We start from the raw sequence: 25496 nt of genomic DNA on the forward strand, positions 1-25496 counted from the left end.
TGTAGGACCGAGATGCTCAAAAAACTCATTGGTTAGATAGATGTGTAGAAGAATTAAAAGGAGATAAATGGGTCCTTCCAGCTTTGAAACAAATTAAAGAAATTTGCTGTTTATATTCAGAAACACCTCCAAATTTTAATCACCCTCAAAGATCACCTCATATATTATGTAGACATCAAATTATTAGTAGATTGCAACAACAACATTCTTTAGTTATTTTAGTGGCTGATAATCTTACAGCTTATATGAAGAAAGCTCACTTAATTGCTAAAGGTAATTATGATTTATTAAATTTAATTTTTTTATATGTACATGAAAATGATGATAGCTTATATTTCAGAAGTAAGAATTTTGATGCATTAAAATTTCAGTGAAAAGTTATTTTACTATAAATTGATGATTTAGTAAATTAAAAAATCCAATTTAATCAACATAATTTAATTCAAAATTTTTGGTTAATATAGCAACTTTTAGTTACTTTACAAAACATTTATTATTCAAATACTGTTGACTCTCAATTTTATGGATTCCAAGATATGATTTTGGAAACAACAGATCAAACCACATGTTCCATCCAATACATCTGTTGGAATGGAATTACAGAAAGTGTTTATTTGGTTGAAAAGAGAATATTTGACTGCTGATTCATAGCTGTTATATCAAAAATAAAAAGGACTGATTGATGTAAACATCATACTTACATACTTTCATTAGATAGGCTGAATGGAAAACTGGCATATCTCATATTAGGAAATTTTCAATAAAAGGAAAATTTGTGTTTGAACTCACCAGCATTTTAATGTACAGTGTATTATTAATGTGAATATACAACCTGTAGAGCATGCAACTGAACCATGAAAATTTTTTAGAAGATGGATTGATGATGCCTAAATCTAAATATGTAACTGATTTTTTGTATTTTTGTGGGATTTGCCATTTTCCACTCAGCCCTTTATTTGTCAAAAGTATCGACACTGATGCTTCTATCTTGGTGCTTCAAATAATATATACAGTATATATTAGTTGTATCATGTTTTCTCATGTCTTAATCAACTAGGATTATTTAATTTTATTATTTTTGATAGCAAATATACTAAAATAATCCAGAAGTGTTAAAATAAGTAAAATTACTTAACACAGATTGAAACACAGCTGTACAGAAGGAAATGCATATCATAATTGTGATTTTTCATTAAAGATATGTCTATAAATATACACTGAATGATCACTAAATTAGGAACATCTGCCTAATAATGGGTTGGTTCACCTTCCTCAGTGATCATGATTTGCAAACACCCAGGATGGACTCTTAAGATGCCAAACACCCTCTATTCTTAACTGGACCTATGCCTTGATCAGTTTTATCAGTTGGTGTACATTTTGCAGAGGAGTGGGTGACAGTCTCACCACACACTCTAGCATATCTCAATCATGTTCAATAGTATTCAGACTTGTGAGTTTGGGGGTAAAGGCAGGATATGAAACTCATGCTATGTTCCTCCAACCATTCTTGCCTGATGACATGTGTATTATTATGTTGAAACAAGGCATCTTTTGTTAGGAAATATAGCATGGAGATATGGATGTGGATGATTTCCTAACAGGTCCTTGTATCATTCACCGTTTAAGGATTGTGGGATGATGAGCAATGGCCCTAGTACTTGCCAAGAGAATGTTCCCCAGACCATGATAACCCCACCATCAGCTTGTTGAACCCAACTGTGCAACCAGGGGATATGGCTTCATGCTGTTTGCACTAGATTCAGATGCGGACATCTGTGTGGTTCAGCATGAAACTGGACTCATCACTCCAGGCAACCTTCCACGTGTCCAGGATCATACTGACAGTTTTCCTCGCCCATGCGAGGTATTGTTTGCACTGGCACATGGTCAACAAAGGCACCTGTTCAGGTCAATGGCCACTGTTTTAAAGTGTTAAAATAAAATAGCATATTTTATTTTAACACTTTAAAAATATTTTGAAAATAAAAATATAATAAATATTGTGATAAAACATAAGAAATGAAAAGATTTTGACCTTTGACTTGACTTGAATACTTGTGCTTAATTATTCTTGAATTAAACAAGATTAAGTTAGTTAGTTTTCATATTAACATTTAATTATTTAAAATGTAAAATATCACAATACTATCAATTTTTATTGTAATTATATACTGAAATTGCAAATCTTAATGATGGATATAAAATATAAAATTTAAAGACACTTGCAATATTGATAATGATTTTGTTTTTGTTAGGATAAGCTGATAGTTTATTCAGTTTCAGTATATTGCATTAATATAATATTGAAGGCTTTATTAATATACCGTATTTTATGGACTATAAGACGCACCTTAATTTTTAAGCAATTTTTTTAAAAAATACCTATAAGACGCACCTGAATTTTGGAGGCAATTTTTCAAAGAAAAAAGTGCGTCTTATAGTCCGTAAAATACGGTAACTTTGTATGATTTTAAAATTCATAAAATGTAATAATTATTAGTGTTTTGTTAATATTGTATTGTAAATATGAGGGTCATTCTAAAAGAAAAGAACGTTTTGATCTGACGAGCCGCGCAGTTCTCCCACCACCCCCACTGCCACGTCATGGACCTTCCCTTTTTTTTGTGCCAGTCTGATGCTAACAGCAAGCTGCAACGATCATTTACTGTTTATAGTGTGACTTCGAAATGTGTGACAAAATTAAAAATCCTGCCAAGTGTGAGATTTATAGTGTAATATGCTTTTTGAATGCGAAAAATCCCCATCAAAATTTACAGACAGATAACCAAGGTTTAGGGTAATGTGATGAATGAAGCTTCAGTTCGAAACAAACGCAGGGATTGTTGTCCAGAGGTATTTTGCTTCTTCAGGATAACGCACGTCTGCATGCTGCTGCATTGACTAAGAACTTGCTTCAGCAGTTTAAGTAGGAAGTTTTTGAACATCTTTTTTATAGCCCATACTTGGCTCCAAGTGATTACCATCTTTTCCCAAAATTGAAGGAGTTTTTGGCTGGGAATCACTATGGAAGTGACAACGAACTGAAAGAGGCCATTAATGACTGGTTCAAGTGCTTGGTGGTAACTGAGTGTGCAGAAGGCATAGAAAAGCTAACAAATGTTTAAATTTATATGGCAACTATGTAGAAAAATAACTAAGGTATCATATATGTTGTAAAATAAGTTTTGTTTCATTATCTTAAATAAAAATATCTAGAGAATCAAATATTCTGTACTTTTAGAATGACCTTCATAATAGTTTTAGATATGAAGTTTCATTAAAAAGAACATATAAATACAAAATCATATAAAGCAAATTACTGAATAGAATGCTATTTATTAATGCAAAATATCACTATTGTTACTCTCTATAACATTTATAATTTGCATTAATCATTAGTATTGAACAGCATATCCAAATGTTTTGCATTCCTCTAGATCAATGGTTTTAAACTTTTCTGAGGCATGTGCCATTTATATATTTTTTATTATGCAGAGCATTAGCATCAATATATTCAAAAACCGATAAGCAATTCCATGTTAACTAGTCTCACAAAACAATGAAACAATAACCTAATAAACTTTATGGTATTGAATAAAATAGAAACATGGAATTGTCTACGAATAATGTAATATATTATAGTACATTGGAATATATTTGTTAAAAATAATTTTTTTTCATGGAACACTTGAGGCAATTGAGAACCACTATTCTAGATGATATGTCAGTTATCAATTGAACTTAAGTTAGAATATGTATTGTCTTATTGATGTTACTATTTATATTACTAGAAAAATTACTTTTATACAAGAAATTATAAAATATTTTTTTTTTTAGTTGTAGTTTTTAGTACAATATAAATTTTTTATGAAGAAATAATTATTTAATTTTTATTAAATATCTCAATATATTTTATTTTAATGATAACATGCAAATTGTATAACTGATCTTTTTTTTTTTTTAATCTGTTTTAAAACACTCTTATTATGTAATTTCTCAAATTATGAAGAATTTTAAATGAAAAAATAATAATAGTAATTGAATGAAATAATATATGCTAAAATTTATTATTTAGAATATCCAGATTTGGATCCAAATACTATTTCTCCAAGTAGCAGATATAGTCATATGCAACAAGTTATGGAACGGTTAAATTTTTTAAGGTAACAACTTTTTGCATAATTTTATTTTAATCTTAGATTTCTTTAAATTTACATTAATTTCACACAACAAATATATTTATTTTTATAAATTTAGTATAAATTAATGTTTAATAAAATAGTTTAATCAATTGTGTTTCATAGGAAATGTTTGTTTATAATTGTCTTGAAATATGTTACCAAAATGCACCTATATATTTGAAAGCAAACAAAGTCACAGTTCACACACTTCCAATTGATCAAATTTATAAATGACATCTCATATTAAACCTCTTGACCTCTAAATTTACAGATTATAAAACTTTGAATATATTTCAAGTGTGTCAAATTTTTAGCAATTTTTGATAAGTCAAATGACTAGTAATACCGTAATTTAGTCTATTATTAGAATCTTTTGTGTTGTATGATAATTTTTATTTGAAATTAATTAGTTTAATGTGTAAATTTCATAAAAAGAATAAAGCTTCAAATATGTTTTAAATGTTTATTTTTAGAAAAACATTTATATTTTGTCACATGAGTGTGATATCACATGCTTCACTTTGATATTATTATTTGTAAGGAAGCTGTTTAAAATGTTGAATTTGTTACATATTTTATTTTATTCATTAAAATTATTTTATGTTTAACTATTAAGCATTGAGATCTGATGTATCTACTAGTGATGAGGGCATTTGGTCTACATCATTGTGGCAACATGGAAATCTTTTATTGCTTTGTTAAATATTATTTTAAATTTAAAGTTAATAAGTTATTACTTTCTTTGCTCGGAAATCTTGTTTGTTGTATTGATTATCAATTTGTTGGAGGATGATATATATCATAAAATGTAAAACGTTTATGTTTCTTACAAACCATGCATTTTATAAACGAAATGCTGAGCATTCACATTTGAATTGTCTCATTTCTTGAATGAGAGTAAAACATATATATATATATATCATCTGGCAAATTATAAGCCATTATAGTAAAGTTTAAAAATTAACAATAAGATGTACAATAATTACGCTGTCACTTATTTCTGATTATTTATACAAGTATTTTATTAAATATGCAAATGCAAAAATTCTATAATTTTTATCTAATTAAAAAATATTAAAAATAAAAAAACTAAAAATAAAAATAAAAATTTAAAAGTTTTTGGAAATCGATTCCAGAACAATACCTGTTCAACAACCACCATTAATTAATGATCATTTAACTACTATGCTATGCAACACTTGTGAAATGTATTGTCTATTACGGCTTATAACCATTTGCTATAAACTTCTGAATTTTCAAACATCAAAAATTAATATTTGCAGAGTGCATTGGATGAAAAGCTCGGACACGTATTTGCTCATTTTTAATGTACTTTCACTATGTCCAAGCTGATCAAAATCGGATGGTAGTCAGCCATGTTCTCTCCTTGTGAGTGCCAAATGATCATGAGAGATCATTTGGTCTCTTACTACAGAGATAAACTGACACCCTTAGGCATTTTCATTGTTAGATTTAGTGCTGCATGCCTGCTGGTGGAGATGACTTTGTGTATTTTACTTATCAGTGATAGTGTTGATTCCATAAGCATGTAGTGTTGGGTTGGTTATTAGAGTATTGCAAAGAATAGATTTTTTGAAACACAAACTAAATGTCTCAGATGAAAAGAGTAAGACATGTTAAACTTAATGGAAATTGAATATATTTATTTCATTTTGTGTTTGAAAATAACTCAGACAGAATTGTAATATCACACTTTTAACATATTGTCTTCACTTTTGGCTTGTTTTCTGGCATAAGTAGCAGCATATTGCCAATTGAAATTTTAATAATGAATCTCTTTCTAATCACTCTGTTTCTGCCCTAAAGCTTCCTTCAATAAGTAAATTTGATTTGATCTAGAAAGTACTTTTGTTCATTTTACAGGCATTTCTTCTTCCTGGATATCAAAGTCACTGGTGCTTGATGTTCACAGTAGACACATGGTCCAAGTAAGCAAAAATTGTCTGTGGGATATTGTGCCCACTTATGGTCACTTCCAAAAGTACACTTTTTCCACAAAAACAGATGATAAACATTAAAATAGCAAGAGTAAAATACATTAGACATGATTTAAAACTGAAAAAAGTTTGGTTCCAGTTCATATAAATGTTATATTGCATGGCACTCAATGTATTAAAAAAGTTTTGTGGTGTACATTAAATTATTATTCAATAAAATATTATTCTTAGTAGCTGTTTGATTTAGTTATATCATGTAATCTGTCATTCATGATGGGCAAATTTACTAGTCAGTTTATGAACGTAGAAAACTTTCTTGACAACATTGTGCATCATTATAAAATAGTAAATAAATATGAATCAAATAGAATATTTTATTTTTCAGGATTAGAAATTTGTTATGAGGTCATTATATGAATAAATAATATAAATAATAATGCTATGTTGCTGAACATTTATCTTTCATTATACTTTGATAGCTACTTTTTTCTTACTGAGTTTAATATTTTAATATTAAATTCAAAAGCATTAAATTTCATAGATTTTGTAAAGACTGTGCAATAAAACATTACAGTTTGCTGTTTTTATAATAATGCATGAAATAATAAATATATAAAGATTTTTTGCTTGAATGAATACAGAAAAATATTTACAAAAGGGAAATCTCATTTGTTGTATTGATTAGTCCTACAAATATCTGAAAGACATGAGCAGTAAAGAGTATTACCCATAAAAAATGTATGGTATATATATATTATTAAATGTAGTAATTAGGTTATAAATACATTTTTAAAAATGTGCATATTTATTCTGAATTATTCTGTTGTACAGGTTTCTATTAAAAGATGGACAATTATGGCTATGTGCACCTCAAGCAAAACAAGCAAGTATTATTACTGATATGTTACTTATAGGAAATCCAAAAATATATAAATAAGGTTACAAAAGCTAATCTTACATTGAAAAAGAAAACTATTATTGTGAATTTTATTAACTCATATTTTTACATTTAATTTTAATGCTAAACTTAAAATTAATTTGTAGATTGTTTTGTTGATAAAATATATTAATTTTATCTAATGTGATGCTTTAGACTATCGTTTGTATAAAATGAAATCAAAAGATGATTATGATAAAGTAATTTAAAATAACAGACTTCAGAAGCAATTTGTAAAATTATAAAAATATAAACATTAGTATAACAAAAATTTTAGAAAGTATTGAAAAACCATTATAAAATATTAACTATTAAATAAATGATTATGATTTTAGTAATAGCAAATATTCTTAAATCATTACTAAAACTATGAAAATTTACTCTAGGAAATATTAATGCTTTTAATTGCTAATGTTGGACTTTACAGAATGCTTCTATTAGTTTGGATATAGTTTGTATAAAATGGCAAAAACAGTCTACTTAAAAATTATGAAAACTAAACCTCTAAAAATGTTTAAATCGTTTGAAGGCAAAAAAATTTATTATATAATAAATGTGTTTCAGAACTTACATTTTTCATCTACATATTACCATTGTTATAAACAGAGCAAATAGAATTAAAAATTAATTTTAAATCAAATTTAAATTTTATTATAGCATGTTCCTGTTAGAGTGCAATGACTGCATTGAGTATTATTAAATAATCAAGCATACAGTCACTCACTGAAATTAAAATTAATTTTTAAAAAACAACAACAAAAAATACTTGTATATGTTGAAACTATTGAAATGTAGAAATAAGGACAATAAGGTATAAATATGATAATGTTTTAAAACTAGGTATGCTAGGATCTATATTTAAGGGTTTGAGTGATAGACATTTCTTATTAATTCAATGGTTTTTAGATTATTATGATCTTGAGTTGTTTTGTTGTTATAATTACTAATTCATTAACAATGTGTTCACAATGTGTGTGATAAACTTTTTTTATTAATAAACAGTAAAAACTGCTTAGGCAACCACCTGCATTCGACGGGCACCTGTCAAAACAGGCAAAAATTTCTGGCACGGACTAGTTTATACATAGCATCTTCGTATAAGTTATCTGTATTAAACGACCACCTGTGTAATGCGAGCATTGTTGTTAGAAGATCATGCCATGAAAAATACATGTTTAAAAAACAATAAACACATTAACGCAAAAATCAGTTTTACAGGCAACCTTCCTTTTTAGATTCTGCGATTGTCATTGATGTAATGAAATTGTATTATGAGAAGAAATAATAAATTGTTTTATTATTAATTAATAAATTTTCTTATTGTATTTAAGAAAATATTAAATATTTTTTAAAAATATAGTATTAAAGTTAAAATAAAAGATTAAACTAACAAAAACCAAAGTGGTAGAGAGATGCAACGTGCTTCTATATCTATGATGTAATACACACAACTGAGGAGCAAACAAAGAGAACCAAGTTGAATTAATTAAGTTGGAAGAAGCTAGTGTGCATTATAATTGAAAAAATGCGAATACTGTATTAATTTTTAAAATATTTGGTATTAAATCTGCCTTATAAAATCACAACGACTTTTGTTAATCAAGTTATCCGATAAGAATAAAATACCAATAGAGCTCTATCCTTGAAAAAATTTGCTTATTTTTGTTCACCTTGAGTTTTGCTTAGTAGAAATGGCTAAAAAGTGCGCAAAATACATGCAGAAATATGGTATTACAACACCGCCTGTTTTGGATGACCACTTGTCTAAAAGACCATCGTTTGACAGGAACCATGTATGGTCACCATAAACAGGTTTTACTGTACATAGTTTAACACACACACATAATAAAAGTTATATATATATAACTTTTATTATCTTTATAGTAATTAGTTATGATGATATTATTTAAAGTATTTTTAATCATAAGTTATTCTTTTTAATTTTTCAGATATGGAATTGTTTAGCTGAAAATGCTGTATATACAACTGATAGAGAAGCTTGTTTTAAATGGTTTTCTAAGGTAAATAACTTTGTTAGCAATTATAAAACATTAAGTTCAGTTATTAGCATCAACATAATAATGCATAACATTTGAAAGTATGTAGCAAATATTGGGTACATGAAAGTTTCCGCCATTGGAAGGAGAAATGAGACACGAATTATCAGGAAACCAGAACACATTTATTCATCAAAATATTGACTATTAGTATCAATGACCTTTTGCCATTTTTTTCACAACAAATGAATGTCCCTGTGATAAAAGGACTGGTTTTGAGCTGAAGAATGCAGAGATGAAATCTTCAACATCTGCAAATGTGGTGAACTGCTGTTGGGCTAGAGAATGTTGCATAGAGAAAAACAGATGAAAATCTGAGGGAGTAAGCCAGATATAGTAAAATCTTCTACTTTAACTGATTGAGGGTTGCTTTTGTGGTGGCACTGACATGTGGTCTGACATTGTTGTGTAACAGGATGATTGGGTGGTGTCATGAGCATTTTTGCTTGGTTTTGGCATTCAGTTTCTTCAACTATCACTGTATTGTTGTTCAGTGATTGGTTTGTCCAATTCAACAGTTCGAAACACAGCTTTCCATGCATATCCCACTGCAAATACAACACCTTTTTCCTGTGGATATCCTGTTTTGGGGATGTTGCTAGTCTGAGTCAACCTAGGATTGCTTGAATACTCAGTTGTCGCAATAGATCCATTTTTCATCCCTGGTAATTGCCTTCCATAAGAAATTCTTCTGTTGAAACTGCTGCAGCAACATGCATATGCCCAATTGTTGCCCAATATTGTGCTCCATTAAAATATGTAGACCCACTTACTAATCTTCTGGATCTTCTCCAAGGTCTGTATATGCCATATGACTGTCAACTGAGCCACTTTCAATCATTTCACCAGTTATGTGATATCCTCTTCTAACGTCACTTAAAGCTCCTCATCTGTTAATTCCTTCAGTCTATCTGCACTTGGCTTCTAAGCTTGGATCACCATTCTTAAACTTGGCAAATTTTTCTTGGCACATTCACTTACCAATAACCAAATTGCTATATGCCTGAATATTGAACTGTAAGCTTCGCTTGCACTTTTCCTTAAATTAAACATGAATAACAAACAGTGGCAGAAATGAACTTTATTGATCATCATGCTTGGCATCATGGTCACCGGCTGATTAAATCACTACAGCATTGTGTAGTAGTAGTGGCAGAAACTTTTGTATATCTCTGATAATCAAATAGTGCATAGTACAGTACTCTTTTTTTTACTAATTTAATTCTTTAGAAACAATAATCATGAAAATATCAATAACACACCTTATCATTACAAATTTTTTTTAAAATAAATAAATAAATAATGAGTTATTAATTAATGTTGTTACTGCTATTCTTCATTTTGATATTGAAGAAAAGGTTTTTGATTTAAAAATATTTTTTTTATAAGGATTTCTAGTAAGAATTAAAAGTTATGGTTTAATATTAATAATAATCACCTAAACCTTGGTTTACACAGTACTCAAATTGCTTGATTTCAGTTTAATTAATATGGTTGGAAAAATAAAAATGCAAGAGAATTTAATTTTACATAGTCTGGTACACTTGCTGATCTGACACTCCTTTGTGCAAAGACTAGTTGGATTAACAAGAGTCTACTGTATTTACAACCAGTGTTTAGTATCTGTTTATATAATATGTATGTAATTATTGAATTTTTTAGTTTTATTTTAAATTTTATCAATTAAATATACAATGCATTAGAATGAATCAGAATTAAGAAATTTCAACAAATTTCAACTGTTTTAAAATTTAAATAACAATATACAGCTATAATTTATGTAATTATTTTCCATAGTTATTTTTAAAAGTAATCAAAAGTATTTTATAATTATTATGTTTTTTTACTTCAAGTATTTGTTCTTTTTGTAATATGATAACTTTTAGATTTATCTCTTCAATATAAATTATTACTTGCTTCTTTTCTAATCCCTACTACATTTTAAATCTGATAAAATTATATAAATTCTTTTGTTAGTTAATGGGAGAAGAACCAGATCTTGATCCTGATATAAATCAAGATTTTTTTGTAAATAATATTCTACAGTTGGACCCTTGTCTAATGACTGAAAATGGAATTAGGTAAATTTTTTTTGGTCATCTTTATTTTTAAAATAAAAACTTATTATAGATTGTTTGCTATAGATTTAAACTTTTCAGGAGTTACCTTCTCAAAGATGATATATTTATTTGCTAGGCTAGCAAATATACATAATAGCTTATTAGCATTTCTAACAGCCACTTTCTTAAAAATAACTATTTAATATATTTGATAATTATTAGTTTATATTGAATTACTTTTTAAATTATAATTACAATAAATTTTTATAGTATTTTAAAGTGTTTGTTGTGTTTATATTTATAAATGGTTTCATTTGGTTTTGTGAAGTTAAACTGCCTACAAGTAAAACAGTTTTTAAATGTAGTGTTGTAATTAATAGTAATGTAAGTTATTTTTATTCATGAATAATCTTTAAATAAATTTAATTATTTTCCATTATTTTTAATGTTATTCAACAGTTATTTTTAGTTATTAATATTATGGTTATACAATTAGCATTTATTTCTGATTATTTTTTATCTTTGCTCAAACTTTCGAAGTATAATAGACTCTACATTTTTATATTTGTAAATAATATCAGTCAATTAATGATATCCAATTAATAGGCCCAAAGCATACTAGTTATATAACATTATAAAAATTTCACTAATTGTAATCAAAATTTGGTAATTGTTATAATTATCTTTTGGTAAATAGGCTTTTTTTGTTTTTGTATTACCATCCTTTACATGTGTCTGGTAACGTTCAATTGTTTTCACTTATTGTTGTTGGTCTTAATCAGAAATTTGGAATTGTATTTTTTTATTAAAGAATTATATTGCAGAAGAGAAAAATGGAAGTGTATATTTTTGTTACATGATTAATTCTTTTGTATTTCTTCATTAATTGAAAAACTTGAGATATATTTGAATATTTTATCATCAAATATTCTGTTTGAAAGTTGATTTGAAGGTGCTGTAAATGTTTAATAAAAAACAGTATATTATTCAATTAGTTTATAATATGGCGATAATATGGCATGAATGGTAGTTTGGCACATGAGCAGAGCAAGTGGGCCAATTTCCGTGAATGCCATAATTGCTAATTATAAACGAATTGTCATATGGTATTTTGTGGTTGGACTACACCTATAACACTATATTTATGGAACTCAAAATCATGTATAAACAGTGTTTGTGGCACTGTGCCATAAAGCTGTGCCACAAACACTGTGTTTATACATGATTTTGAGTTCTATAATTATAGTGTTATAGGTATAGTCAACCACAAAAGTATTTTCTGCTGCTTGCTTGCTTGTTTTTTATTTTTATGAATATTCCTTAATGTAAAAATATCATCTATATAGATACTTGTAAGGTTATTACATTTATATATTTAAATTAATTAAATAATAATAGTAATAATGTTATAGTTAATTCATTCATTCAACATGAAAATAATTAAATTATAATTTCATTATTATTAAATTTTTTGACTATACTTTTATGATAGGTGAAATTAATTTTTATATGCTTTCAGGTGTTTTGATAGATTTTTCAAAGCTGTAAATTGTAAAGAAGGAAAATTATTAGCAAAACGTAGTTCATATTTAATGGATGATTTAGAATTAATAGGAATGGAATATCTATGGAGGGTAATTATCTATTTTGAATAATTATAATATAGTATAGTCTCAGTAATCCAACGTATATGGGACCAGAACAGTGTGATATTGAAAATATTGGAAGTAAGGTGAATTCAATGGCGCACCAATGAATTTGACGGCATGAGGTCAATTGTTAATGACGCAGCAAAACACACATTGGACTACTGATCAAAATATCTGAGTGCATGGCTGTCATAGTAATAATGTTGCCAAGTTAGTGGATTATAGTAGATTTAATGGGATATGGAGTATTTTTGATGAGCTGTCTCAGGAAACTGGTTTTTATTTTTATACAATATGTGTGTTATAAGATATGTGTGTTTTTTTTTTTCCAACAGCCTAAGATAATGAGCTTAATAATCTTTAATATTATGCCACATTCAATGTGAAGGTATTCAAATTTATTGGGAACTGGAGTTTGAACTAGTGGTAAGTTTGTCTACATGACAATATGCCAGTAATACCTGAAAGTCAACTAGTGTAGGATTACTGGATGTGTTACCTAGTACCTAGCAAATGACAGGATTACTGAGATTATAAGGTACTATTTGTTAAGTATTTTATTACAAACTTTGATCAAAATATTTTATTATTACAATAAATTAAATAAAATTATAAAATAAAATAATCAATATAAATTAAATGAACAGTTAGTTTAACAGTAAATGCTTGTAATATTAAATTCAATACAGTGGTACCTCATACTCCAAATCAATTTTTAAATTCCTACTATTAGTTCACACTCTTCCTATATATATATTTATTTATATATTTATATAACTTGTTCAAATTTTCAATCGTTAATAAAATACTTTTTATTCATCCACTCAAGTTCAAATACATTTTTTTTAAACTTGTAGTGAATGACACTTGATGTTAATACAGTTTTTTCAAATATTAATTCATTAATTAATTAAATTTAAATTGTGACGCCCATCAGCAATATGCCGATTCGGGCCGATAGAGGGCGCGAGGAGGGAAAAAAGCGAACTTTGTAATTATTTAATAAAAAGTAACTAAAATAAAATTTTTCTTTGACCTAAGTAGGAATTGACTTTAAAAAATTTTTTTTATATATATTACTTGTTTCCATTAGAAATAATGGAAAGTGAATTAATCCATTCCCAGACTTAAACAATACCCATTTCAATAAACTTAAAACAGCAAATATTCATAATTTAACTTAAAAATATTAAAAATAAATGCCCTAATAATAAATTGAAACACAAATATAACAAGTAAAACAGCAAGGCCATATTTGGGACAAGACTGTCTCAGAGACTCACTACTAAGCGGGATCACTTTGACGCTCAAGGCGGGTCTCGTTCTCATTCTCCAATCTTTGGTATCACTAGTTTTGAGCACGATTGTTCAAACTTCACCAGCCGTGACCATGAGGTCATCCACGATGCATTTTCAGTGAAATTAACCTATCCAATGTTGAAATTTCTCTCTGTTGTGTGTCACCCCAGGTTGAATTTATGTCGATACCTAACAAAATTTTCTCATTTTTAAAAAAATAATCATGGCTATCATATTGTCCAAAATTTTTTTATTTTTTTTATTTTGCACAAACAATGTATATATATGTTAATAAATGTAAAAAAAATATATATATATATTTCAGAAGTTAGTTTTAATATAAAATTATAACGACTAGCACCATCTACTTTCAAAAACATTCCAATGCTAAAACGAGATATCTCGGGTCACAGGTCGCAACCAGAGATATGTCGGGAATAACATGGGACAGGTAAATGGGTTTTTTCAAAGATTCATTTGTCAAAATTTGATTTCGCAATACTCACTAGTGTAGAAAGAGTGTCGCCATTTTGTATTTTATTTTAACTCGGTTCTCAGTCCCCTGAGTACCTACAAGTCTGGTTTTTTTATGCACGCATGATTTGGGCACCTAATACTCTGTGTCAAATTGCAACTCCTGACGTGTACTCCTTCATACCTCTATGCTGGTTAACACAGGACGGCACCACAATTTTGTAAAGAAGACATAGTCTTGTCAATAAATTAAATATGTAAATGTAATATAATAAAATGAAAATTGCATTAACTGATCACACATTGTTAACTTTGGCATCTTAAACTGGCACCTGATCTGCCACAAGTACAGTGGTACCTTGGTACTCGAACATAATCCGTTCCAGAGAGAGGTTCGTGTACCAATATGTTCGGACTCCAAATCATTTTTTCCCATTACAAATAATGTAAAATGGATTAATGCGTTTCAATCTCCAGTTGATTCGCTAGTAACATAACAGATTACAGTATAAATAATATTTAGATTTTAGGCAAGCAGTAAATAACATATATATAACTCTCAATAAATAGTAAAAACATTAAAGAAGTCATTTTAACATAGGAAAATTTACCTTTTTGTTTGCGATATGATGGCGTAAGTGGATGGAGGTGTGAGGAGGAAGAGCGGAAGTTACTGCCGAGAAGGGGAATCCCTTTCCATAAAAACATCTGGTAATGGAACTTCGGGGTTGCTTCCCTTTTCTGTCGCTTTTGGGCAGGTAAATCTTTAATTAAAAACTTATCCATTGTCTGTTGCTTCTGCCTTTATTGCAGAATTTTACGGAAATGAGACATGACATTTTCATTGAAAAGGTGTACAGCCCTATTGGCTACCATGGTATCAGGATGAGATTTTTCAACAAAAGCTAAGAAAAGAAAAGAAAAAGGATGCTAATCCAAAAAATATAGCACAGCGTAAGTTAATGTTCGTGCAAAACAATGACTGTCTCGTAACTGACGTCCCCGCCGTGGCGTCGGCGTCGGCTTGGCGGACTTTCTTGTTCGAGTACCAAAATTTTGTTCGGGAACAGGGGCATTTTTTTTTTTTTTCGAAATTTTTGGTCGGGTACTGATTTGTTTGGGCTTCGAAACGTTCGAGTATCGAGGTATGACTGTATATCACTTTCACACTTTGAAATAACATTCTTTTTCACCTCAATCATGGCTATTACAGCCTTCCTCTTAGGCTTTGATGTTTTCACACACTTCTCAGATGCTATAGTTAATAAGTAAAGGTTATATTGGATTGAACAGAAAGGTTTTGCTTATTTTTAATAGCTGTTGTTATTTAACATAGAGGCGTGATTTAATTTTTAACAATTGTAAAATTTAACACATTCATTGCTAATGTAAGATTGTATTCTTTGTTTAAAAGCTTATAATAAACTTTTTACTTCACATTTTGTTTGAATAAAATCAAGTTGAAATGTTTTTGGATAAAAATCATATCAAGCATATTATGCTTTGAGTTTCAGAAAGGATATGACACCTTACAAATGGTAAAATAATTTATAATATGTATGGGGAAAATGTTCCTAAAATTTAAGCATGTCAAATGTGGTTTAAAAAGTTTTGTTTGGGAAATTTTGAATTTAAGGATACAAAATATACAGGCTGCCCAAAGCTATTGACTAAAAATGCAGGAAGAAATTGTTAAAAGTCTATGAATAACAAATAACCAAATATATAACCAAACACATCAATAATAAAGCAAAAAAGCACTGAAAACATATGATTGTAATGCAAGAGCAAGACCAGAGATGACTTTGGCACACAACAGATGGTATATATAAAGCATATATACCATCTGTTGTGTGCCAAAGTGCTTTGAGTGCATTTTTTCACTGTGCATGCAGTTTGAATTTTGAAGCATTGTTTGAACATCAAGGCAAATTTATTTCCGATTTAGCATTTGAAATTAGTCATTTGAAGTATGAAGTACCACTTTAGTTCATTTTATAATTATGACTAAAAGTTAATTAATTAATAAAAAAAATTTAAACAAAACAAATATGAAATTTTAGTCTTTTTGTAAGGTGAGACAGTACAGGTGTATATTAAATACTTTTTAAGATTTATTAATACTAAATAAATTATATTTACATTTATTTGATATTAAGATATTTTAGTTTTTTAAAATAATTAATTATACAAATATATTAGTAAATTTCCAAAACATCTCTTTTACTGCCTAAATAGTATACTCAATTTGAATGCAAACATTAAAATTCTGATATGCTTGTTTCTATTTAGGAGTAATGTTTCATTTTAAATTGCTTCTTTGCATAGGCGAGTAATTAGTTATATTATCTGTTTTAAATTAAACTTATAGATGATGCAATAAATTCTCATAGAACATTGGAAGATAATATATAATATTATATAACATGACATATGATGTTATTAATATTAATGATATAATTAATAAAGTATTAATAAATAGTTTTATCCTTAGATGTGAGAACATATTACAAATTATTACAGATAGATGGCATTACTTCCAACTAAAAATAATCCAATATTGACTGATTACAAAGTTAATCTGAAAATAGTTATATACATTCATAAATACAATTTAATTTTTTTTAAATAATGAAAAATTTAAGTTAGGGAAGTCTGTCCAAAATAGAGGGAAAAAAGCTAAAAACACAAATAACAATAACTTACAAAAGAAGAAAGAAAAGACCATATAGGGAGGTTTTGACCAAACTTACTGGACTGTTTAGTCCAAGTTTGGTCAAAACCTCCCTATACATAGTGTTCTTACACACATTGAAAGTTAGGAAAAAATCACAGATTTTCATTAGTGTTTGGAAAAGTCATGGAAAGTAAGTGACTTTGTCAAAAAGTCAGGGAATTTGCCTCCTTGGCTCCCCTGTTGAATTTTTTTGCTGACAGTATGCTTGAATAAGGATAGCCATCTGCAGACAGCAATAAGTAATGTGGTGCAATACAACTTATGAAAAGGGGTGCAGAATTTACAAAATACAAAAAACGATAAATAATTTCAATTTAAATGTTTTTATTTATCATTTTTTATTTTAATAATTTTGATTGCATAACAAAACAGTTTTTGATTTTCCCAGTTTATTAATATTTTATAAAATTCAGGTAATTTATTAAGGGATAAATATAATAAATAAATATATATTGGGTTGGGGAAAAAGAAATCCATTATTTTTACGTTTATTTCAAGACTTTATTTAACATGGTTCGGATTGTCCGATTTAGGTCAAATATGCACCGTTTTGTTTTATAATTTGTTGCCATTTTAAAGGTAACTTCATAATGCCTCTCTCATAGAAGCCCTGGTCCCTATTGGCAAAAAACTCAACTAAGCGATTTTCACAATCTTCTCTTGATGCCAATTTTTTTATCACTAAGAAAGTTTTGCAATGATAAAAAAAGATGGTAATTGCTTGGTGCCAGGTCCGGACTATAAGGTGGATGCATCAAAACTTCCCAACCAAGCTCCCGGAGTTTCTGGCGAGTCACTATAGACGTGTGTGGCCTGGCGTTGTCCTGATGAAAAACAACACCTCTCCTGTTGGCCAATTCTGGCCGCTTCTGGTCAATCGCTAGCTTCCAATGGTTTAATTGTTGACAGTAGAGGTCCGAATTTAATGTTTGACCATATGGAAGCAGCTCATAGTAGATGATTTCTTTACAGTCCCACCAAATGCACAGCAAAACCTTCCTGGCCATTATTCCTGGTTTGGCCACCGTTTGAGCCGCTTCACTGTACTTTGACCACGTTCGTTTCACACAATATTGTCATATGTGACCCATTTCTCATCTCCAGTCACCATCCATTTAAGAAATGGGTCGATTTCGTTCTATTTGGCCAAGGCTTTGCAGATGGAAATTTGATCCATCATGTTTTTTGCGTCAATTCGTGTGGCACCCAAACATCAAGCTTCTTTTTGAATCCAGCTTTAAGCAGATAGTTTAAAACTGTTTTGTGGTCAATCTTTAGCTCCTGGGCGATGCTACAACTGCTAACATGCTGGCCCATTTCAATCATTTCCATGATTTTATTGACATTTTTAATGACGGGCCTACCTATGCGAGGTGCATCTTTAACATCGAAATTACCAGAATGGAATCGACGAAACCAAAATTGTGCATAATTGGCTGTGACAGTATCAGGACCATAAACATCATTCACAATTTCAGCCGCCTAGCTTGCATTTTCGCCTTTATCAAAGCAAAATTGTAAAACATACCAAATTTTCTCTTTGGTAACTTCCATCTTTTACACCCTATAACTCACAACTAAATCGACCAATCAAAAAACTGTAACAGAATTTTTTTTAGTACGGAATGTCACTTTTCCAATGAGCACAAGTCTGAACTTGTTTGATCAATACTTTACAAGATATATATCACTACAGCCATCTAGCAACAAAATAATGGATTTCTTTTTCCCCAACCTAATACTTATGTACATGGATTATACAGGATTTGTTAATTAATAATAAATAATGACTTTTTCTGAAGCCATGTAGATTTATGGTTGTGGTTTAATAACAGAATAAACTACTTTACTTTAATAAAACATTTCATTTTTAGTTTTAATAATTTGGCAATTATGAAAAATTTATAACTAATTAGAAAAAATGAATAAAAAGTTGTGAAAGAAATAATATACCTGCACAGTAAGTCAAATGCTGTTTTATTTTGTCAACATACCATACTATAAAAAGGACATGAGGGTCAGGGAATTTGTACAAAGTTGATCATGGGTAGTCAGAGAGTCATGGAATTTAAAACAAAAATTTGAGTAAAAATGCTGTATACAACCAAGTGACAACAGCATATAAATACAAATAAGATGACAGCTCTATTAGTAATTCTTTTGAATAATTCTTTAGTCAAAACTTTACTATCAAAACAAATTGACAACTAATTTATAATGAGATAATAAATGAAAGACATATAAGCAGGAACCATCTTTACAAATTTGACAATTATTTTTTATAAATCAGTAAAAAAAAAAGACATAACATTGCATTTGACATACAAAAGAAAAAATATTTGCATAAATAGTTCACCAACTTTGGACAGATTTCCACATATAAATATGTCAGAATCTGTATATTCATTAGAAAGTTATGATCACTAAAACTTAAGAAATGTAAATTTCTTACAAACAAATTCAACATTCAGGCATCATTTTACCAACCAGGAACATCTGCCTCTGAAATAGAGATATTTCTGTGATATAACTTTACCATCAACATTTCCTCCATCCAAAGGGGAAGAAAAATAAATATTTGATTGGAAAGCATAGGGATCAGAACCTTTCTTTGTTGGTTGGGAGTACAGAATAAAGAGGATAAAGTTCTGATAACAAATGGAAAAAGTTTGGGTGGTCAAAGCGGAGGGAGGGTGAAGAAAAGATTCAGTAGCTGGAGGTTGGATCAAAAATTTTTGGTGATTGAAAAACCATTGTATTTCTTCAATATTAGAATAATAAATATTGAATCAGGTGTGAGAGAATATTTGTGTACACATGTCAGATACTTGCAGATACCTATGCTAGATGTTATCGTATGATTATAATCTGGACTTAATTGATCTATTCTTGTGTAATCTACATTATTATAATTGTAACATTTTTCTAGATTCTAATAAATTATGTACTACTAACATCCATGAGAATATTGACAATCTCTCCCCAGATTCATTTGACATTGACTTTTATGCTGTGTGAATTCAGGATGATGTGTTTAATAATAATATAATAAGTAAAACAAGAAAATACTATAAATTAAAATAATGTGGAACAATTTAATAAGAATAAACATATTAGAAAATAGACATATGACATCTATATTAATTGAGCATTTGGATGTCATAATGTTCTATGAGGTATCAAAGATTGAACTTTGACACTTCGTTGCACACAAAATATTTTACTTTTGAGATTTTTGTGTTATACACAATGTGGCCTTTTGACTATACTACTTTGTTTTTCTGTAAGGAGAGTGCTTCTACTTAAGCATTTTATGTTGGTGAGTGAGGTCAGTATACCTTTATAATAGAGAGGTTATGGCCAACATTTTCATCACGAAAAATGCACATCGGATGTTCAGTGCCACTTTCCTGTAAGCTTAGAACAAACTTCTAAGCTTACAGGAAGCTTACAATGGTGTTTGGAACGTCAAGTGAGATTCCACTGATGTTCCAAATGCCATTGTCAAACTTCTAGGCTTACAGGAAGGTGGTGCTGAACGTCCAACATGCACGTTTTTGTGATGAAAATGTCAGCCGCAACTTCTCTAATATTAGATATAAAATTAAGTCGCTTTATTCATCTGTTACTTTCCTAAATAAATTTTCATAGGATAATATTTATATAAAAATTTTCAAAAAAAATGGCTTATATAACTACATTTATTTTACTTGAGTATTAATTGGAAAACATTAGTGTTTATAACTTTATTATATAATAAAAATTAATCATTAATTACAAGTACAGATATTCATTGATAATTATCTTATATCAATGACCAAGATAATCAAGTATCAGTTTACATAAATAACAACAAAAGTATTAGATTACAAGATAAACATTTATTATTTATATACTCTGAGAAATTAGTTGTACCCACCAAATTATTTGCTGTAAAAATTGTTGTTAAATTACAAATAAATAGGAAAAATAAAAAAGCAAATAAATTTTATGTAAATAAATGTATAAGACTTTATGAAATTTCTTGGTATACCTTTATTGTGTAAATACCTTCACAGTTCATTTCTGCATGCAAATAAGTCAATGACATTTTAATTGAATGTGTTTTTTTGTTTTGTTTGTTTTTTTGTCTACCTGTAAGCTTTCTTCTTCACTTAGGTGCCATTTTATTCAAAGAAATGAATTTAGTCCTGACCAAAATTTAATTCACAATAGCGAGGTTGCGGCTGAAGTTTTCATCTCCAAAACGGGAACATTGAATGTCAAGCACCGCTATCTTGTAAATGACGTTCACATTTTAGAGATGAAAACTTGGGCTGCAACCTCACTATTAATTTCCTGTTAATAAAATATAATTAAAAAATAATAGAAAAATCAATGGAAGAATGTCAATTTGAAATTATTTTTCAAAAATATTTTTATACTATCTGAGGTAAGTTCAATAGCCAGAATGATGAAAACTCACCACTTATAACAAGAGCAAAATTGGGCACATTTTTGTTTCTAATTACTTTAAATGAAATTAAACTGTAAAATGGAAGGCAACAAGTGAAAGTTGACACATGGACCTTATCTCATTCATCTGTTCTGTTTTTACATTTTTAAACATTTTTTTATAGTGTATTATTGACAAGACTATGTCTTGTTTATAAAATCGTACTGCCTGCTGTCTTATCAGCTTAGCGGTATGAAGGAGTACATGTCAGGTTGAAATTTGGCATAGAGTATTTGGTGCCGAAATCATGTGCACATAAAAACATCCAGACTTGTAGGTAGTCAGGGGACTGGGAACCGAAACACAATAAAATACAAAATGGCGACACTCTCTACAACAGGCAGTAGTGCAAGATTGCACATGCGTTGCTCGTTGGTAAGTTGGAAATATGAATATTGTGAAATCGAATTTTGACAAACACATGCGTTGGGAAGTTCAAAAAGTGAATGTTGCTAAATTGAATTTTGACAAATGAATCTTTGGGGGAAAAAACCCATTTACCAGTCCCCTGTGTTATTTCCCACATATTTCTGGTTTCCACGTGCTAACCTTGATAGATTGACCGGAGATATCATCAGAACGTTTTGAAACTAGATGCCACGTCATTATAATTTTATATTAAAACTAACTTCTGAAATATAATTTTTTTTCCCCCATTTATTAATATATATATTTCATTTGTGCAAAATAAAAAAAATAATTTCGAACGATACAATAGCCAACATTATTTTTTTCAAAAATGGGAAATTTTCGCATTGACAAAAATTCAACGTGGGGCATCATGCAACGGAGAGAAATTTCAACATTGGATAGGTTAATTTCACTGAAAATGCATCATGGATGACGATGTGGCTATGGCTGGTGAAGTTTGAATGATCGCGCTCAAAACCAGTGATACCAAAGATGATTGGAGAATGAGAACAAGACCCGCCGTGAGCGTTGAAGTGATCCCGCTTAGTAGTGAGTCTCCGAGACACAGTCTTGTCCCAAATACAGCCTTGCTGTTTTACTTGTAAATAATTTTATTTTTTACTTTTTTTTTCAAATTTTAATACTTTGATCCATGTATCAACTTCTACATGTCTCCTTCCAGCCCTTTGATCTGATATAGATTCTTCCAGTTTCTCATGTTGTTATAGCATGTATTTTAGCACAGATAGTAAATATTGTGTTTTATATTAGTTTGCATTATATTTTATGGAAGACTTTTAATTTTTTTGCTTTTATCTTTATAAATCAACAATGTGATTTAAATGAAAGACTCCACTGGCAAAATATCAAAGAAACTGAAGAAAGTGATGTCTCTCAAAGACAAAGAATTAAAATACTAGTTCATTTTCAAGTGCTATGTATTGCCTATCAAAAATATGAAAACCACATTTCCTGTTGAAACTGTGTTTTATATAATGGATATGTATTCCTGTATATTTAATTATTATTGGGTCGTCAAGGATGAAATTTGTGAAAAAAAAGGCAAAGTTGATTGATAACTTACAAATATAAGGAATTATTTTATTCATCAAAGTATGCACTCATATTGTCTGTACACTTCTGCTATTTAAGTGGACGTTGTTCAAGCCGGTGGTATAAAACTCTGGCGGATGAGAGTCAATGAATTCCTGGAAGGCCAGTTTTACATCATTGTCGGAATTAAATTGTTTTCCTATTAAAAAATTGTCCAAATTGCAGAAGAGTTGGTAGTCAGGGGGGCTAGGTCTGGTGAGTATGGATGATGATGATGAAGTTCCAACTCCAATTCCTGTAGTTTTGCCACAGTCATTTGTGCAGTGTGTGGTCTAGCATTACCATGCAATAAGAATAGGAGTTGATCTGTTGACCAATCTAGGCTGTTCTTTAATTTTTTGCATCATTTCATCCAGTTGGTTGCAGTATATGTCTGCTGTGATTGATGAGTCAGGTTTCATGAAATCATAATGGATCACACCTTGCGCTAGACCACCAAACACTTACCATCAGCTTCTTTTGATGAATATTGCACTTTGGAGTGCGTTTTGGTGATTCATCCTTGTCCAACCACTGTACTGAACGTTTGCGATTGTCATATTGGATCCATTTCTCATCACAAGTGACAATTCGATTCAAAATGGATAATGGATCAGATTTGTGACAAGAAAGCAACATCAAGCAAGCTTCCAAATGCTTTTGTTTCTGTTTTTCATTCAGTTCATGTGGAACTCACTTATACAACTTTTTCACTTTATTTTTTCGATTTGAGCTAAATGTCAGCAATATTATTACCTACAAATTTTATCTTTGACGACCTAATATAATTAAATATACTAGAATCACAGTAAGGAGTCTAGAAAAGCTGAATGTGGCTTGTGGATCACAGTTTGACTACTGTGGGTATATATTGTTTTAATTGAACTAATTTTTTTTTGTATTATTATTATTATTATTGTTATTAAAAGATACAGTTTTTTAAAAATTATAAATTAAATACTTTATTATAAAAACTTGAAATATAGTATATAATTATATATAGAGATATAAATATTTTAAAATTTAACTACTAAAATTGTGAATTTTGTTTCAATTACATGTATGTATTTTTTTAGGTGGTTTTATGTAGTAGTGAAGATATAGCTAATAGTGCAATTGAACTATTAAAAGAGACTTTCACAAATCTTGGTCCAAGTTTACAAGCTAATCAAGTGGATATCCACGAAGATTTTATTCAGTCTTGTATGGATAGATTAAAAGCATTTTATGATACCATCACAGTGTTAGAAAGAGATAAAGATAGTGTTAATCGTCTTCGCCAAGAAGCTACTAAAATGGTTAGAGTGTTAAAAGTTCTTTATGAATATATCAATAAGTGTGATGGAGATTATGGAGAAGAAAGAACAATACTTCCGATGGCAAGGTTTGAATAATTTTAGTATTTATCATTTTTTATATTTTTAAAATTACAAACAATTGTAAGTTTGTAAATTAGTTAAATAATAATGAAATATTAATATTAATGTACAAATTTGGATATTCATGATCAAGTTCATTTTTGGAATTCATTTTGTGATTTGGAGAGCAAGATATAATGCTTTAATTCTTTCATAAGAGTGGTTAGCAAATCTTCTATTATTCAGATTAGTTGTATTAGTTGCATAATCTTACTCCTTAAGGTCATTGCGGTAATATTATTTTTGGTGGATGTCGAAAGTTAATAAACTTTCGACATCCACCATGAAGTATATTGTTGTTAATATGATGGAAAGCAATTGAGCAAAGGATTTCAAATCTTTTTCAAAACCTTGAACCCAAGAAGCTGTAAATATGTGCTATTTTCTGAATTATGAAAGTGCAAATTCACTTAATATCTTTTTATTTCATTTATTTGTTGGAGCCCCTCGATGTGGGTTCCTGTTCGTGGTGAGGGGACCTCCCAGAGATGGTTTAGTATCTCTTCTTTACCATCCCTGGGATCTGAACGCCCACCCATGTGTTTGCCGTGCGTGGTGGCCCGTATGCCAGAAAGGGGGATCCTGGTAGTTGAGGGGCAACATAACGTCCCCAACACACTGCTTTGGCCCCTGCTTCGGATAAACGGGAGGCTCAAATCAGGCTCCGTTTGAGTCAATCGGCTGGTCGTTGAGTCATTGTTGACCTCAGCTTGGAGTCAACCAAT

At 29.4% G+C, this 25496-nt stretch overlaps 1 protein-coding gene across 2 annotated transcripts in view; it reads left to right on the forward strand.

Moving 5' to 3' along the window:
• The window catches only part of faf (ubiquitin carboxyl-terminal hydrolase-like faf), a 200074-nt gene that overhangs the window by 92977 nt on the left and 81601 nt on the right, over window positions 1-25496 (forward strand). For both annotated transcript variants that reach the window (XM_067287046.1, XM_067287048.1), the window contains exons 14-20: window positions 6-273; window positions 4079-4166; window positions 6974-7025; window positions 9029-9100; window positions 11114-11217; window positions 12716-12830; window positions 24430-24737. In XM_067287046.1, the coding sequence (XP_067143147.1) occupies window positions 6-273; window positions 4079-4166; window positions 6974-7025; window positions 9029-9100; window positions 11114-11217; window positions 12716-12830; window positions 24430-24737 (1007 nt within the window). The remainder of the gene's footprint in view (window positions 1-5; window positions 274-4078; window positions 4167-6973; window positions 7026-9028; window positions 9101-11113; window positions 11218-12715; window positions 12831-24429; window positions 24738-25496) is intronic.

The sequence above is a fragment of the Centruroides vittatus genome, unplaced genomic scaffold, assembly GCF_030686945.1.
Source record: "Centruroides vittatus isolate TY-2023 unplaced genomic scaffold, ASM3068694v2 scaffold_435, whole genome shotgun sequence".
NCBI classification, from domain to species: Eukaryota; Metazoa; Arthropoda; class Arachnida; order Scorpiones; family Buthidae; genus Centruroides; species Centruroides vittatus.